This window comes from Lycium barbarum, chromosome 9 (assembly GCF_019175385.1).
Source record: "Lycium barbarum isolate Lr01 chromosome 9, ASM1917538v2, whole genome shotgun sequence".
Classification (NCBI taxonomy): domain Eukaryota; kingdom Viridiplantae; phylum Streptophyta; class Magnoliopsida; order Solanales; family Solanaceae; genus Lycium; species Lycium barbarum.
This window is the reverse complement of record NC_083345.1, coordinates 112220711-112238970: the sequence shown is the minus strand read 5'-3', so window position 1 is coordinate 112238970 and position 18260 is coordinate 112220711. Positions and strand designations below refer to the sequence as shown.

At 36.5% G+C, this 18260-nt stretch overlaps 2 protein-coding genes and 1 pseudogene across 2 annotated transcripts; 2 read left to right on the top strand and 1 right to left on the bottom strand.

Moving 5' to 3' along the window:
• The first annotated feature begins 1239 nt into the window (after nt 1–1239).
• On the top strand, nt 1240–8474 carry LOC132609437 (probable folate-biopterin transporter 2; annotated as a pseudogene).
• A 579-nt stretch (nt 8475–9053) lies between these two features.
• On the top strand, nt 9054–10126 carry LOC132609438 (pectinesterase inhibitor 6-like). Its single transcript, XM_060323413.1, has one exon. It carries the CDS (start codon nt 9269–9271, stop codon nt 9851–9853), a length of 585 nt encoding a protein of 194 aa, XP_060179396.1. The 5' UTR covers nt 9054–9268; the 3' UTR covers nt 9854–10126.
• Nucleotides 10127–11966: 1840 nt separating this feature from the next.
• Nucleotides 11967–17619, bottom strand: LOC132609436 (probable folate-biopterin transporter 2). Its single transcript, XM_060323412.1, has 5 exons — nt 16585–17619; nt 14549–14808; nt 14109–14204; nt 13867–14037; nt 11967–12827 (listed from the first exon to the last, which is right to left on the bottom strand). The coding sequence occupies exons 1-5, from the start codon at nt 16955–16957 to the stop codon at nt 12222–12224; spliced, it is 1506 nt and encodes a 501-aa protein (XP_060179395.1). The 5' UTR covers nt 16958–17619; the 3' UTR covers nt 11967–12221.
• Nucleotides 17620–18260: the final 641 nt, after the last annotated feature.

Below are 18260 nucleotides of genomic sequence, written 5' to 3'. Positions count from 1 at the left end.
AACTATTTTGTTAATTAATTTTGCCCGACAATTGTAATGCTTAAGACAGTTATAATGCTTAAGACAGTTGTAATGCTTAATTTCAAGGTTTATGTTTCAAACTAGACATTGTCATTTTCATAACATTCCTGAACAACAAAAAATTCCATTCCATGACAAGACTAGGCACATGTTCTTAGCAGACTACTAATCTTAGATACTACTAATATTACCTTCCAACTGAAAATAACAAGCCTAAACAAACTAACTAGAACTACTTATCTTACATACAAAAGATAAAGAGCCAAAGAACAATAACCACAACTGTGGCAGCTATGCACCAGGTCGACCTTCCATGCCTTCCCCCACCAAGACTTGTAGAGTTCATTAATGTGTTGTAGTATTGTTCTTCGCATATTGGATCAGCCGGATCGACCCATCTAAAATAGCCACATCCATTACCACTTGCATATCTTTGGCAGCCCAAAACCTTCTTCCAGGATTGATTGGTGTCTTGGACATCTTCAGATCAGCAACAAGTCCACAATAGTAAAAACGTACCTTCATGATTTCTTGAAAAAGAAAATCGACTTAAACAAAAAAAAAAACATCTTGTAAACAACACTGGACAAGAAGAACATATGCAGAAAAGAAAATAAATAAATGGGGAAGAAATTTGGAGGTCAAATTATGGGATAGAGCTCAAAATCGGTTCAACAATGGTGGTTTAAATGATTGGAGAAGAAGGAGGCTTTTAAATACCAAAAAATGACTGTTAATGCCTTTTTGCAAGGCCTCACTCACCTAAAGTGAGTGTATCACACGCACAACTGACTCAAATGCCACATAGGATGAGAAGTGTTTAAAATGCTCAGTTTTGATGGGAAGAGGGGTTCAGTTGACAAACATGAAAGTACAAACACCGGAATGTCAAAAAGTATTAAGTACAGGGGTCTTCCAGACTATACCTCCTAAAATAAATTATAGAAATTTATGTGACTAGAAGTTATTTCATTACGCGTAAAAAAATAAATTTAAAATTAAATTATTACTAAATATAGAAGATTTCATTCTTTGAAAATGACTAAAAAAAGAAAAGAATATCACGTGAGACGAAGGAAGTACTTACAAATCACAATTCTTAAGGAGATTATAAAGTTACTCGTGGACATTGAAAAAGACAAACCAGCTGGAAAAAAAAAATGCTGGTAGCCGTAGCCTTGTTTGAAATGCTAGGAGTACTAGTTTTTGTGACAGCCAATAATAATATATATATACAGCAGTTTGATGTGAAGTGTGAACAAAGATTTGTTTAAAACTTAGCTACCTTGAAACTATCACTTGTAACCAATAACCATTCTTGAATCTGCCTTTTTTTCACCCTTCTCAAAACGAGAGAGTAATTTAGTACTAGCAATATGCAAGTTGAAAGAATAATTAATGGTCTTGGAGACATTTTTGGCATTTAGCAAAGAACAAAGCTTTCAGATCAGATAAAGTACAAAGCTTTCAGATCAGATAAAGTTTGAGTCTTTTCTTTTTTTGAAAGAATAATTTATGGTCTTGGGCAACCTTGGCATTTAGCAAAGAACAAAACTTTCAGATCAGATAAAGTTTGAATCTTTTTTCAGATAAAGTTTACTTCACTGCCATTTGAGTGAAACATAAGTAGTCAAAGTTAAGTTAGGAAGAACTCTCTTAAAACCCCATGGGAAAAACAAGTCCAAGAGATTCCCATTTTCTTGGAAATTGACTTTTCCAAGACATTTTTGTACTAGAATCTTGAAAAAACCCAATCTTGAACTTGGGTTTTACATATTGTGATCCCCATTTGCTTGGAAGTTGACTTTTCCAAGACATTTTTTGTACTAGAATCTTGAAAAAAACCCAATCTTGAACTTGGTTTTGTTGTTATTTTGGGATCCCATTTTGCAGATTTTGGCGAGTAATGGGGGAAGAAGCCAAACTTCAAATTATTCATAGTGAGGAGGAGGAAGTGCAAGAAAGTGAGCATAATAATGGGAGCTGTAGTTTTGTTTGTGCTTCATTTAACTGGTTTAGAATGCTTGCTAAGGAATTGCATTGGAGTTTTGTGTTTGGTGTGGTAATTGTATATGGTATAAGCCAAGGACTTGGTGGAGCTTTTTCCCTCATAAGCACAGAGTACTATATGAAGGATATTCAAAAAGTTCAGCCTTCTGAATCTCAGGTTTATTCAGGAATAACTTCTATCCCTTGGATTGTCAAGCCTCTGTGGGGTCTTCTCACTGATGCTGTTCCCATTTTGGGGTATCGTCGCAGACCTTATTTCTTGTTTGCGGGTATAACTTGCAATGCATTTTGCTATTTAGTTTCCTTGCTGATTTAGAAGTTTCTTGATTATCTGTTAGTTTAACTGTAGTTAATGTTGTTTCTAGGCTGATAGCTTGTTGGTATCTGTCCATATAATATTGTAGTACTACTTACTAAAACTGGAAAATCCTCATGTTATAAGTGAACTTATCAATAAAGAAAGAAAACTTTTAGAGGACTTAGGCGCACGAGTAACTGAGAACCTTGGTACAAGGGATAAGATCCAGATGTGACATGTTTTCGAGAACTATAGCTAAACTTCTCTGCTCTTAGCCTCAGCTGTCATTAGACGAAAGAAACTCATAGAATATGCTACTGGCACATAAATATCTCTTCATCTAAAGAGAGTACTTATCAGTATATCTTAAAGCTATAGAGCACCTTTCTATATTTGCTTTGTTGTGTGTTATTGTTTGGAAGAGAAACACCCAAGGATGTGCCCTCGCGGTCAATGAAGTTTGTGAAAACCTTGGAAACTAGGTTTTGAATCCCCATAAAGACAAAATACACCTTTCCGTCTGCAATTCTGCCTAAGTTTTAGTGGGTAGAGTTACCTTGAAGTTGTGCTAGTGCGAGGTAGCAGCTAGCCTGTGTAATAGTTGAGATGTGCACAAGCTAGCCCGAAAACATAAACATAATGCAACTTGAATAAAACCAAGTTGTATGCTATGTTGGTTGGATTTGATAGGAGGCCTGCGGTTGGAGATCAAATTTGAGAAGTTTGACAAGATTTAATGATTGGTTTTGTCGTAAAACTCGGTGGGGTGGAGTTTTTTGGAGAAGTAGGAACAAATGGTGGCATTATCATGCTAAAAGGAAATATTGGTTTTTGTTTTTTCCCCTTAGGAAAGAACATGCAAATAATCAGCTTTGTCCAAGACAAGTTGGTGTGTCATTTTTATTGTACTCTTTTGCTCATCATCACTTTCTTCAGTTCTTGTCTTTTTTTCTCTTTTCTTTCTCTATCTTTTCTAACATAAGCCTTGAAGTTGGTTCTTCAGGGTGAAAGGCAAGTTTTTCTAGAACCAATTCACAGGCCCATCATTCTTTTGTATGAGTGCCAGTGCTTCCATCAGTTTATGCTGTGACTTCCATTTGGTGAAGCATGAATCACTCATCATGTGAACCATTTTATATTCTATAACGCTGCTACAGTTTAAAAATGTAATTTAAAACTGAGGGAGTAATATCAGTTCCAATAGTTGCATATAGTGGTCGATCAGTTTCTATTCCCTAAGGCGATCAAAAGATTGAAGGAACAAAAGGACAATGGAACTTCGGCAACTATGGGTAATCATGCGTTACAAGGGAGAATATATTCCTTTGGCAGTCAAGAAAGCCTTCCATCTAGTCCGATATGTGAAGTTCATTGCAGATTTAATATTCCAGTCCAAGGGAAAGGCTGATTTCATCACCCAAGGAGAAATATATTTATGGTGAAGTTGGAGCATATGGATGGGAGTGTAATAATAATAATACAACAACAACAACCACATTCCCAGTGTAATCCCACAAGTGGGAAGTGTAATAATAATGTATGCGTATAATTTAGTATGAACCAAATATATGTATATAATCAGGAGTCAGGACTAAGAAATTCCATAGTCAGGGGAGTTATAGCAACAGTTAATTTGTTTAACATAAATTGGACAACTGAGCTCGGGATTGAGGCGTAGTAAATTCAACAGGTTAATTAATTATAAATGGTAGTATGATTAATAATCTTTGTAATATTGTCGTAGTGTGTAAGTACAGACAAGCTGATAGATAATGCTTCCACACATTCTGAAGCTTCGTTTTATCTTTAGTTTATTCTTCAGAATGTATAAGACTTGTGTCCTCAATTTGTTTTATGCTATTTAAATAAGGATCCTGAATGCATGAATATAAATTCATGCGGACTTTTAGCCTATGTTGCTTAGACTCCAAAAATGTTACCCCACCAGTGTCGGATCCTCAAAAAATGTACTATGCGGTACTTTTGAAGAATCCGAGCAAAATGACTTTTAGGTTATCCGGATAGTACTGGCTCATTGGAATCTTCCTCAGCCTTCTAAGTTGTAGTTAGTGCAGGTGGTATGAACGGCCCTTGGTGTTTTGATGGAAAACTCTTAGGCTATGGTTCTGGTTTAGGTTCTCTGCACTTTGAGTAGATGCTTCTCATATTCTTTAAGTATCTAACGACTTAATCGAGGAATTAGTTCCCCTTCCTGAATTTTATGCAAAAAATTGATAAAATTGTCCTCTGCACTTGATGGTGCTTTTTCCACGTGCCTGCACCCCAAGTGAATATTGGTTGAATATTATGGAATTTCAAGTGTGGCGTGCCAGTTTTTCTGGACAACCTTAGCATAACTTGGTTAGTCAATCGACGTGCAGACAAAAGTTAACTCAATGAAAAAGTTAACTTAGAGCCTGTTTGGATGGGCTTATGCCTATAAGCTGCAAACAGCTTATAAGCTAAAAAAAATAAGTTGGGGTAGTCTAACTTATTTTTTTTGGCTTATAAGCTGTTTTCAGCTTATAAGCTGCTTTAGATAAGCTAAGTCAAATGGGCTCAATTATTTTTTTGAGCTTATTTTAAGCACAAAATGACTTTAAGCTGGCCAGCCAAACACTCAAAAAAGCTGAAAACAGCTTATAAGCAACTTATAAGCCAATCCAAACGGGCTCTTAATATCTTCTCTGTTGATTGTTTCTTTTCTATATTTGCAATTTTTCTGTTCTTCTATCAAAGCATGATATTCAATGATTCCAGGTTGTCTTGGAGTTGTCTCCATGCTGTTCTTATCGTTGCACAAGAACTTGCATATTGTGCTTGCACTGCTCTCCTTGACAGCAGGAAGTGCCGCGGTTGCTATTGCTGACGTGACTGTTGATGCATGTGTGGCGCAAAATAGCGGTTCTCATCCTTCCCTCGCAGCTGATATGCAAAGCTTATGTGCCTTGAGTTCCTCAATTGGGGCACTAGTGGGATTTTCTTTAAGTGGTATATTAGTTCACTTACTTGGCCCTATGGTTAGCTTTCTATCCATAATTTAAACAACTTGAAATATTTATTATGGGAAGTTTAGTGATGGGATAATTACTTTTTTGGACCACCCAGAAAACTAATAGCTGGCAAATGTATATATATATGTGTGTGTGTGTGTGTATACACACACACACACACATCAATATACATATAATAGGCATAAGCAATGCATATGTTTTGTATAGTTTGGCTAGTGCCCGTAGTTAATTTTGGTTGACAGGCCAAAAATGAAAAAATCCCATCTCTAAATATAGTAGATTACTTCTGAATCATTTTCTTTGAAAAAAGTGGGTGTATGGCTTATTGTCCATACCAGCCGGGCTTATCATTTTGGTAGGAGTTTTACTCAAGGAATCTCAGACACACAACTTTGCTTATCAACAGGTACTTACATCTCATCTCACTACTTTTTTTTTTTTTTTTTTTTTTTTTTTTAAATCTGTCCATCTGTGCTCATTGAGCATGGACCTGCATATATTTATTGAAACTTCATACAAAAGAAAGGAGTTAAGGTTTCCCCATACTCCTTTTCCTACGGAAGGTGGAACAGCCTCGAACCTATCCATGGTAGTAGGTTAGCACTTAAGTTCACAAAATATCAGCGAAAGGGGGAGATGTTAATTCATACACAAACTCCCCAGTAGAAACTATACACTTCCCTAAGGGACATCAAAAAGATAAAGTCTTTGTAGTTGTCTATCTATGCTAAAAGAGTTTTTGATCTGTTTAGTCCGAAAAGAGGGGAGGCCGAGTTTATCCAAGTTGAACTCCCCCTTAGCTTGTCTCGGCAACTGTGTGAAATCAGTATACTACATATTTTGATTGCATTCGAGTCCTGTATTAGCAAGAGTGTCTGCTACTTTATTTGCTTCACGAAAACAATGTTGAATCTTGAAATCTTCAAAGCTTTCCAAACTAGTTCTGATATCCATCACCACCATCTGAAGATTCCAAGGCATAGAAGCAAAGTTTTGAATCCATTTAATCAGCATAAGGGAATCACTTTCCACTTCGATTTTCCTGATAGCATTGTCTATGCACCACTTCAAACCAGTTTGTAACGCTGTAGCTTCTGAGAGATTATTAGTCATGTATCCCAAAGGAGAGGAGAAGGCACTGATAAGCTTTCCTTGATGATTTCTGATAACACCACCACCACCACTGAGGCCTGGATTCCCTTTAGAACATCCATCTGTATTCAATTTCAACCATCCATCTCTAGGGGGAAACCATTTGACAGGGGTAACCGATATATCGGGCTTTGCTTTGTCTATAAGATCATAAAAGTGGTACCATTTCATAAAAGGTGGTATTCTGGGAAACTGATTGTGTGTCACTAAGTTCAATTGCTGGTTAATCATCAAGATTATGCCATTATATGACATCCTAGAGTTCTCAAATCTGCTCTTACACCTTGATTTCCATATCTGCCAAATGATGATACTTTTTGTGAATAGGTCAGTCTCTAAAATCTTAATCCTTCCTCAGGTAAACCAGAACTTAACTGATGCTGCCAAGGCTATGTGGAATACTTTGAAATGCCCGGAGGTTTGGCGGCCATGTCTTTATATGTACTTGTCCTTTGCGCTGAGTGTAGATATCCAGGAAGGAATGTTTTACTGGGCAACAGATTCAAAGGGAGGACCACATTTTTCAGAGGTGCAAGTCCAGTACATTTGAGAATAATAAATTCCTTTAACTTACCGTTAGCCAAAGGAAACTAATAACGCATTTCAAAAATATCTTACTATCCTCTAACTAACAACACCAGACAAATGATATGAGGACAAAACCAAAGAAGTTAACCTGCTTACATGCCGAGCCAAATGTTGCTTACCTTATCAGCTATACATACAGTAGGCTCTCCTATTTTTTCATTTGGCATCTTGTTTTGACTTCTCATCAATATTGTAACTGCATCCGAAAACCTATGATCAAATTAAAGTTAGTTCTTTGTGCTCTTTTGGGGATGTTAAGTAAATAAAAGAGTGCTCTCTCTAACAGCTTAAGCTTTAAGATGAGATTTAGTCACACTTCAACAGGGGATAGCAAAAGTTGATTGAACTGATTGATTGCACTTTTCCTTCTTCCTATTTCGTGTAACTTCTCCTATGTGGAAAGAAAGAAGCCTACACGAGATAATTCTATTAACTATGCTTACTTTTTGGGCGTTATTGGTTAAGGAACTCACAATGGAAATGTGAAATTTTGTAAACATTTTTTTCCTGCAGGAGAGTATCGGATATATATCAGCGGTAGCTTCCATTGGGGCGCTATTGGGGGCTATACTATACCAATATGGATTGAAAGACCATTCTTTTCGAGACCTGCTCTTTTGGACTCAGTTACTATTTGGTCTGTCAGGAATGCTAGATTTGGTGCTGGTTTTGCGTTTAAATTTGAAATTTGGTATACCCGATTATTTCTTCATGGTGATAGATGCAAGTGTATTTCAAATGGTTGGATGACTAAAGTGGATGCCGCTTCTTGTTCTAAGTTCCAAGCTCTGTCCTCCTGGCATTGAAGGCACCTTTTTCGCCTTGCTCATGTCCATTGACAATTTTGGACTTCTTACATCAAGATGGGGAGGTGGATTGTTGCTTCATGTCTTCAAAATTACAAGGACTAAGTTTCATAATCTCTGGCTATCCATTTTGATAAGGAACATTTTGAGAATTACTCCACTTTTTTTACTATTTTTGGTTCCCAGAAGTGATCCTAACTCCTCAATCCTTCCTGATGAAGTGTCGGATTCAAAAGAAACGACTGAAACCTCAGCAACTCAGAATGAAAAAATTGAACTTGTCGCTCTGGTTCACAACATGGATAGATAGGGAGTCATACATGTTCTTCAGCTAATCTTACAGAAATAGTTACCGGTTACAAATTTTAGACACAGCCCATTATAATTTTTTTGGTTTAGTTTAGATGGTAAAGTTGTTGGATAGAAGATTCATTTTTCTCTGTATTTTTACGAGTTTTTGTCACATTGACAGCAAGCATGTGACAACAGAAATTACACTGTCTGTAAACTTGTAAGACACTTGCTTCTTATGGATTATATAAGAATAATGTGATCCACACACATTCAGCTTGATGCTTTTTATCATTTCATGCCCAATTTTTTTCTTCAAGTATTGGATGTAATTTTTATTGCATATGTAAATTCTTCTATAGAGCTTGAAACTGTAGAAATGGATTGTTTATATGAAACCCCAAAGATGCTCTACTTTCTGCTAACTATATTTGTTAACCTATCCGGCTTCATTATTTTTGGGGTCCCTCAGAAGAGTTGCTACAATTTCTTATCTTGTTATTCTATTTCTTTATGTTCTAAAGATGAATGCCTTTTCAAGAACTCCCCCTAGTTTGTTTGGAACCTAGAGTAATGGAAAGGAAAGGACGAGGAAAGAATGAAAGTATACTTTCCCTTCTGTTGGTTAAGAGGGAAAAGAAAGTAAAAAAAGAAAAGTATTTTTCCTGTAGCCAAACAGTTAAAAAAGAAGTTTTTAATTGATCTGATCTTTTTCCCCCTACTTGTACTTCCTTTTCTTTCCTTAGTTTCCAGGAAAGTGTGGTTAGAAATTAAACAACTTTTAAAAAGTGTAGTTAGAAATAGACATAAACAACTTTTCCTCTGTGAACCTCACCTTCCTTTTGGCCTTTTTAACATGATCATCATTATTCCAAAGATCTATTCCCTCTTATCTACGACAATTGCTTTCATTTAATGTATTCATCCCTTTGTTGCTTCATTAACAAACTCCTTAAATAAAGCTACCCAACTTTATTATCCTAGTTACCCATGTATCATTTCTTTAAAAGGGGGATTTCATGAAGTTCTTTATAAGAATTGGTTTATCATTTTCTATTTGCTTCAATTAGTTCTCTCTAGTTTTATCCATGACTTGGAAATTTATGCTAGTCCTAGCATGGCTAACTACACTAATTTGTTCTACGACGTCTTCGAATAAGGGAGGAGAAAGTTATGTTCGCGATGCATGCAGTGTGACTCGATACCAGGACCTCTGCATCCACTCGCTAACATCATTCTCGAGCACGGCCAAGGACAACCCTAGCAAGTGGGCCCGGGCCGGGGTCTCGGTGACAATAAGTCAAGCCAAGGGTGTCACTCAATCCTTGTTGAAATTGAGGAAACACAATTCCTCGAAAGGGAGAGGAAGAATTGCTATTTTAGACTGTGTTGAATGTTTGCAAGATGCACTTGACAATCTTCACAACTCACTTGGGGTGCTAAGAAAACTTAGCAGCCAAACTTTTAATGACCAAATGGGAGATGTGACCACTTGGCTAAGTGCTGCTCTCACTGATGAAGACACTTGCTTAGATGGACTTGAAGACAAAAGGAGAAAACAGGTTAAGTTACTCTTAAACAGAGTCACAAATGTTAGTTATATCACTAGTAATGCACTTGCTTTAGTCAACAAGCTTGCAACAACTGGACCACAATGCTTAGAAAATTCATAGAACTTAGAGATTTTTCTTTAACTCTATGAATTAATTAGTAACCTTGTAACTGGCTGCTATTAATGATTCTAGTACACTGATAATCTAAAAAGAATCTTTAAATTGTCAGTGTATATATCTTAATATCCTTTTCTTTTAATTAGTTGGGTGGGTGAGTGGAACCGAGGTGGGGAGGTTCAGAAAATGTTACTTGTACTCTAAGTGACTCTTATGTACCTATGTTGGTGAACTATTACTTCCTTATAATACCATTTGGATATTTGTTTTTGTCAATCTTATTTTGTTTTCATCCCTGAGAATGATTTGCAAGAATGATCCCACAAGGATGGTCTTGAATATTTGATCCGCTTAAAAGAAATTTTTAGAAGTGACATCCGCTTAATGTGTGTGGATCACATTATTCTTGTACTAGATGGCCCGTGCCAGTGCTGAGCACGGGCGTATGTCCGACATTGCTGATCGTAGAGCAGAAAAAATTTAAAAAAACTGCACTCACATGAAAGTTAGTGTATTACAAACCAACCTGCTATAATTTGATTTTTATAGTGAACATAATGTTCACACACACACACACACAAAAAAAAAAAAAAAAAGAGAGTTCACTTAATAAGGGGAGTAGCCAATTTCATAAATTTAAATACAACTCACATCAACTATTTACAAAGTTTGTCTATAATCTATTGATTAGCTAATGAGAACTAAATATTTCATGCTTTTGGAAATCTTTTAGCAGCATCAACTATGTCGTACAGATAGTTTTTTGTTCTTTCTGGATATGGCTTCAATGGTAGACCTATTAAAACCTGCACAAATAACATGTGAAATACCAAAATAAAAGAAATCATCAAACATGAAATTGAAAAATAAGCTCAATCTTATAAGTGAAAGTTTGATCACCCTTTTATTTCAATCAACAAAATCTTACATTGAAGTTGTAAGGCAGGAAGTAATCTAAATCACATCTTTATATTACACAAACCAACGTATATATAGGGACTTCATTACCACAAAAGAAAGGAAAAAAAACCAAAGAAACAAACAGCTAGAAGTTGGACTTATATTTGTTCTTATACCCAACACCGTGACATGGAAGCAGTCAATAACATTTAAAATCTCTTTCATATGAAAAGTACATAGGTAATTGATTTGAGCCATTCAGATAAGATCAAAGTTTTCTCTCAATATTACATCAAAACAAACCTGCGTAGTTTTAAATCAAGTAATCTGCGGTTCTGGTCCACAATGTCAAGTTTTATATAAAAGTTTGATGTACTAACAATATATACCAAATGCCTCCAATGCTTAATAATCATTCATTACTAATGCAATATCCGTACCTTTTGAATTCTTGAAAACAAGTACTCTAATACCCTAGGCGTCGTCCCACAATTTACACTATGTCTTCTGGTGCCTCCTTCAGTATTTCCAAGCATGGTTGTGTTTTTCCACTTCCAGTCTGCAAGAGAGACATAGAGTAGCTAAATACAAAACTAGTATAAAGTTCGAGTCTTTTTCACACACTGACATAAAAATTGGGCAGTACTGCTGAAAGCATATATTGGAGATCTTAAACCGTATAACTGAGCAACATACCTGGCCATAGGCAAACACAGAGCTATTGTAGCCTCCCATGCAATTTTCCACCATAGGTACTCCAGTAGCTTAAAGAGCATCTCCTGTATATCGAAAGAAATGAAAACAAACCACACCAAAGATACATGAAAAGAAAGGGTTTTGGTTATTTTCGTTTCAAATTGATACAGAATATATGAAAAAAAATATATATAGCAAAGTTAGAGAGAGATAAGGATAGAAAGAATGAGAAAGATAGGCAGTACTAAGACTCAATCCATGAATTTCCACTGTCCATTTGTCATCGACAATAGTAGAGACTTAGAGTTTCACAGTTTTTGGCCTCCATTGTTATTTGATAGAAAAAGCTTGGAGGTTAGGCATGGAAGAAGATGTGAGATAGAAATCGGTGATAAGTGGAAGCCAGTTGCATCTCATACAACTAAACACTGTCACCAAAAGAGGAAATAAAAGAGCTGCAATCTAGAAATACCTGAAGTGCACATACGAAATAACAGAATCCCGTAAGTACTCTTTGTCGTACCATCACTCCCACTTATTATATAGTTAAGAATAATCCACAAGAAACAAGTGCCTTGCAAGTTTAATACAGTGTAATTTCTGTTTTCACATGCTTGCTGTCAATGTGACCAAAATTCATAAAATACAGAGAAAAATGGATCTTCTGCCCAACAACTTTTACTATCTAAACTAAACCATACAAAAAAAGGGCGGTGTCTAAAATTTGTATCCGGTAACTATTTCTATAATATTAAATGAAAACGTGTATAATCCACTATCTAGTATCCATGTTGTGAACCAGAGCAAGGAGTTCGATATTTTCATTCTGAGTTGCTGGGGTTTCGGTGGTTTCTTTTGAATCTGACACTTCATCAGGAAGGATAGAGGAGTTAGGATCACTTCTGGGAACCAAAAATAGTACAAAAAGGGGAGTGATTCTCAAAATGTTCCTTATCAAAATGGCTAGCCAGAGATTATGAAACTTTGTCCTTGTAATTTTGAAGACATGAAGCAACAATCCACCTCCCCATCTTGATGTTAGAACTCCAGCATTGTCAATTGACATGAGCAAGGCGAAAAATGTGCCTTCAATGCCAGGAGGACAGAGCTTGGAACTTAGAACAAGAAGCGGCATCCACTTTAGGCGTCCAACCATTTGATATACACTTGCATCCATCACCGCGAAGAAATAATCGGGTATACCAAATTTCAAATTTAAACGTAAAACCAGCACCAAATCTAGCATTCCTGATAAACCAAACAATAACTGAGCCCAAAAGAGTAGGTCTCGAAAACAATGGTCTTTCAATCCATATTGGTACAGTATAGTCCCAAATAGCGCTCCAATGGAAGCTACCGCTGATATATATCCGATACTCTCCTGCAGGGAAAAAACGTTTGCAGAATTTCACATTTCCATGTGAGTTCCTTTACTAATACTGCCAAAAAAAAAAGTAAGCATGGTTAATAGAAGGGGTAGTTACATTTTTGGACCGCTCAAAAGAATAATAGCCAGAAAATGTTTAGGTTTTGTGTATTTGAAGTATAAATATACAATTGTATACACCAAATATACATATAATATACATAATCAGTGTATAAATTTTGTATATTTTGACTAGCGGGACAAAAATGAAAAAATCCGAATAGAATATCTCATGTATGCATCTTTCATTTTGAATAAGAGAAGTTATACGAATAGGAAGAAATAAAAGTGCATTCAATCAGGTGAATCAATTTTTTGTTATCCCCAAAAGAGTGGAAAGAACTAATTTTGAATGCACTTTTCTTTCTTCCTATTTCGTTTAACTCGTAAAAGAGTACAAAAACTAATTTTAATTTGATAATAGGTTTTCTGAAAAGATAGCAGAGGCCTACTGTATATATATAGTTGATGGGGTAAGCAACATTTGGCTTGGCACCTAAGCAGGTTAATTAACTCGGACCACTGAGTTCTCTTATTTGTTTTTGTCCTCCTATAATTTGTCTGGTGTTGTTAGTTAGAAGGGGATACTGTCAATTATGCAGAACCTCTCTTGTGTGATGTCACCCCCCTCTAATTAAAGCCTTACAAGTTCGATATTTTGGACATGCGTTATTAGTTTCCTTTAGTTAACAGTAAGTTAAAGGAACTTACGATTCTAAAATGTACTTGGGCACCCAACGGTGTGGCCTAGTGGTAAATGAAGTGGGTTGAGAACCATGAGGTCTCAAGTTCAAATCCCAGCAGAGACAAAAACACTAGGTGATTTCTTTCTATCTGTCCTAGCCTTGGTGGACAGAGTTACCTGGTACCTATTGCTGGTGGCAGGTGTACCGTGGAATTAGTCGAGGTGAGCGCAAGCTGTCCCGGACACCACAGTTACAAAAAAAATGTAATTGGCTTGATTAGAATGTGACATGTCAAACGGTTTTTCCACCTTCGAAAAATGTGGTCCTCCCTCTGAATCTGTTGACCAGTAGAACATTCCGTCCTGAATATCTACACTCAGTGCAAAGGACAAGTACATATAAAGACATGGTCGCCAAACTTCCGGGCGTTTCAAAGTATTCCACATAGCCTTGGCAGCATCAGTTAAGTTCTGGTTTACCTGAGGACGTGTAGATTAGGATTTTAGAGACAGACCTATTCACAAAAAGTAGCGAGATGAGATGTAAGCACCTGTTGATAAGCAAAGTCGCGTGTCTGAGATTCCTTGAGCAGAACTCCTACCAAAACAACAAGCCCGGCTGGTATGGACAATAAGCCATATACCCCCTTTTTTTACAAAGAGAAGGATTCAGAAATCATCTATTATATTTAGAGATTCACTAGCCCATAATGATACTCCCTCTGTCCCAATTTATGCGGCACATTTTACTTTAAGGTTTGTTCCAAAAAGAATGTCATCTTTCTGTAATTAGGAACGACTTAACTTTAAAATTTCCTTTTCACCCTTAATGAAATGATTTATAGCCACACAAATGTATAAGGTTTGTTTTAGACCTCAAATTTCAGTAGCCTTCCTTCTTTCTTAAACTTTGTGCCTAGTCAAACGGTGCCACATAAATTAGGACATAGGGAGTATATAAAAAGTTGTTAAGTACGGATAGAAAGCTAACCATAGGGCCAAGTAAGTGGACTAATATACCACTTAAAGAAAATCCCACTAGTGACCCAATTGAGTAACTCAAGGAATTTAAGCTTTGCATATCAGCTGCAAGAGAAGGATGAGAACCGCTTTTTTGCGCCACGCATGCATCAACAGTCACGTCAGCAATAGCTACCGCAGCACTTCCAGCTGTCAAGGAGACCACTGCAAGCACAATATGCAAGTTCTTGTGCAACGATAAGAACAACATGGAGACAACTCCAAGAGAACCTGGAATCAGTGAATGTCATGCTTTGATGGAAGAACAGCAAAATTGCAAATATATTAAAGAAATAATCAACAGAGAAGATATTCAGTTAACTTATTCATTTTTTTTTTTGATTAGGTAAAAGTATTATTAAAAGAAAGGTACCAAGAAGGTACACCAAATTACATCGGAAACAGACAGACCCTACAAGAGTAACAGATTACAATTTTCCAAGAGAATCCAGAAAGTCCATATACAGATCCATGTTCTCTAAAATATTCTTCTTACACCATATGAACAGATTGAGCAAACACAGGTTCTTAATTCTAGAAATATGATTCGTTTTATTCTCAAAGCAAGCACTGTTCTTTCTCTCCAAATAGTCCAGAAAATACACAAGGGAATGGTCATCCAAAGTTGCTTCTGGCTCTTTGTTACTTTCTGCCCTTGCCAGCTCTCCAATAGACTTCTAACATCTGAAGGCATTACCCAAGCTACATGACACAGGCTCAGTCTAAAGTTCCCAACACTGTTTAGCAACCTTACAATGGATAAAGAGATGATTGACGGATTCCCGCTCCACTTCACATAAATAACACCTGTTGCTTAACTGATATTCAGTTTAACTTATCCATTGAATGTCTGCACTTCAATTCACTAACCAAGTTATGCTATGGTTGTCGAGAAAAACTGGCACCAGACGCTTGAAAATTCCATAAGATCCAACCAATATTCTGTTGGGGTGCAGCTAAGCTGCTCGGACTCGGGTGCGGCTGTCCGATACGAGTGTGGATCTAGAGGTTGGATTCTTCATAATCTAAATTTTAAGATTCAGGAGCACAAGATCTAGGTATGGATACGGGTGTACGATTCGGCTAAAAATAATTCAAATATCTAAATAAAGAGTTATAAAAATATGGAGGTCGAAGATTAGGGTAAAGGGTAGTAGGTAGCTGAGTGTTGTCGTACTTTTATGTGGGAGAGACAGGGGGCTAGTCACCTCTTCTCCTTATCTAGTACTATTATTTAATATTTGCGTAGCATCTTATTCTTCAATTTGTAATGTTACTTGTTGCTTCATTTGCTTTGTTTATCTTGCTATTTTGTTGTCGCTATTATTTCAATCCTGCTTTGATTTCACTTCTTTTGAGCCGGAGGTCTATCGGAAGCAGCCTCTCTACCCCAAAAGGTAGGGATAAGGTTTGCATACATCGTACCCTCGCAGACCCCACTTGTAAGATTGCACTAGGTATGTTGTTGTTATTGAGAGTTATAAATATATACCTAAATTATGGTGGACTATTTGGAAGGAAAGGTACGCACGAATTTTTGAGAGCAAGTTTGATCTATAACTATTATTAAGTACAAATGCATCTCCTTACTATTTTTTAGTGCAACAAAACAACAACATACCAGTGTAATCCCGCAATCTGGAGTCTGGGGAGCGTAGGATGTACACTGACCTTACCCCTTACCTTGTGGGGCAGAGGCTGTTTTTTGGTGCAACATGGCTATTGCACATTCAGCAGTGATGTTGACTGGTAAATATCTTTAAAGCACATTCTGGTTGCTGACCCTACCAAACAACCCTTGTCCACTAAAAGTTCTCCTTGTTTATTGACAAGTCCACTTCTAACATGGGTTTTTCCAGTTTTAGTAAGTACCACAATATTATACAGACAGATTCCAACTAGTTATCAGCCTTGAAACAACATTAGCTACAGTTAAACTAACATCAAGAAAGAATTCTAAAATCAGCAGTAAAACTTTAAAAAGCTAAATGGCATTGCAAGTTTTACCAGCAAACAAGAAATAAGGTCTGCGATGATACCCCAAAATGGGAACAGCATCAGTAAGAAGACCCCAAAGAGGCTTGACAATCCAAGGGATTGAAGTTATCCCTGAATAAACCTGAGATTCAGAAGGCTGAACTTTTTGTACATCCTTCATATAGTACTCTGTGCTTATGAGGGAAAAAGCTCCACCAAGTCCTTGGTTTACTCCATATACAATCACCACACCAAACACATAACTCCAATGCAATTCCATAGCTAGCATTCTGAACCAGTTGAATGGAGCACAAATAGAACTACAGATCCCATTATTATGTTCACTTTCTTGGACTTCCTCCACCTCATTATTAATAATTTGAAGTTTGGCTTCTTCCCCCATTACTCCTCAAAATCTGCAAAATGGGATCCCAAAATGACAAGAAAACTCCAGTTCAAGATTGGGTCTTTTCAAGATTCTGGTACAACAATGTGTTGGAAAAGTCAACTCCCAAGCAAATGGGGATCACAATCTGTAAAACCCCAGTTCAAGATTATTTTTTTTCAAGATTCTGGTACAAAAATGTCTTGGAAAAGTCAACTTCCAAGAAAATGGGAATCTATTGGACTTGTTTTCCCATGGGGTTTAGAGATTTCTTACTACTTAACTTTGACTATTTTATGTTTCCCTCAAATGACAATGAATAAAACTTTGTGTGAAAAAAGAAAAAAAAAGATTCAAACTTTATCTGATCTGAAAGATTTGTTATTTGCTAAATGCCCACAAATATGTCTCCAAGAGCATTAATTATTCTTTCAATTTGCATATTGCTAATACTAAATTACTCTCTCTTCGTTTGAGAAGGGTAAAAAACAGGTAAATTCAAGAATGGTTATTGGGGACAAGCGAAACATTCAAGGTAGTTAAATAGTTTATCAACTATAGTATTATTATAGTAATTCCAAGGGCGGAGGAAGCTGTCATAAAATAACATTTTCAAACGAAAGAGTATGGCTACCTGCTGTTTTGTCTTTGTTAACGTCCATACAAAATGTTTACATGTGATTTGTATTATTTTATGTGTGTGGGGGGTAGGGTGGGCGCTTGTAAACTTTTTTTCCAAGAAGTTGTGAATTAGTGTTAGTGTGCAATAAAAGCTTGGCACTACACTTTTAACCGGGCGTGCTCACGGTTTGGCTAAAAACAGATTCAAATTAAAAAATCAAAATTTTTGTGTGGTTTGATCTGGCTTTAAATTTTAATAAGCCGATAATATTTAATTTGGTTTGATTTTATTAAAAACAACTCAAAAAATCATACCCGATAAATTATATACAGAAATTTTATAATTTTAAATACTTTGTACTATATTTTTTCATGAAAATTTTATTTAACTCTAATAGGCTAATGAACTTACAAACTCCGCCTGTGTGAGCTCGCTTACATTGCCGGTCCCAAGCCCGGATAAAGGAGGAGGGTTGCCGAGGGTCAATCGGAAACAGCCTCCCTACCCAGGTAGGGGTAAGGCTGCGTACATCTTACCCTCCCCAGACCCCACTATTGTGGGATTACACGGGGTAGTGACCAAGACCAAGACCAAGGCTAATGAACTTACACCTTAAACTCATTTCTTAAAAGAAAGTCGTGAATCTCAATTATTCAAGAAACAACTATGAGATAGACCTATATTTTTTTATTTTTTTTT

What these genes read in the sequence shown, in the direction of transcription:
- LOC132609438 (XM_060323413.1), top strand. Translation starts at nt 9,269, where the DNA reads ATGACTTGGAAATTTATGCTAGTCCTAGCATGGCTAACTACACTAATT.
- LOC132609436 (XM_060323412.1), bottom strand. Translation starts at nt 16,957, where the DNA reads ATGGGGGAAGAAGCCAAACTTCAAATTATTAATAATGAGGTGGAGGAA. An exon ending in ACCTTATTTCTTGTTTGCTG is followed by an intron (nt 14,809 to 16,584) that starts GTAAAACTTGCA and finishes CACTGATTCCAG; the next exon opens with GTTCTCTTGGAGTTGTCTCC. An exon ending in TCCACTTACTTGGCCCTATG is followed by an intron (nt 14,205 to 14,548) that starts GTTAGCTTTCTA and finishes TTGTAAAAAAAG; the next exon opens with GGGGTATATGGCTTATTGTC.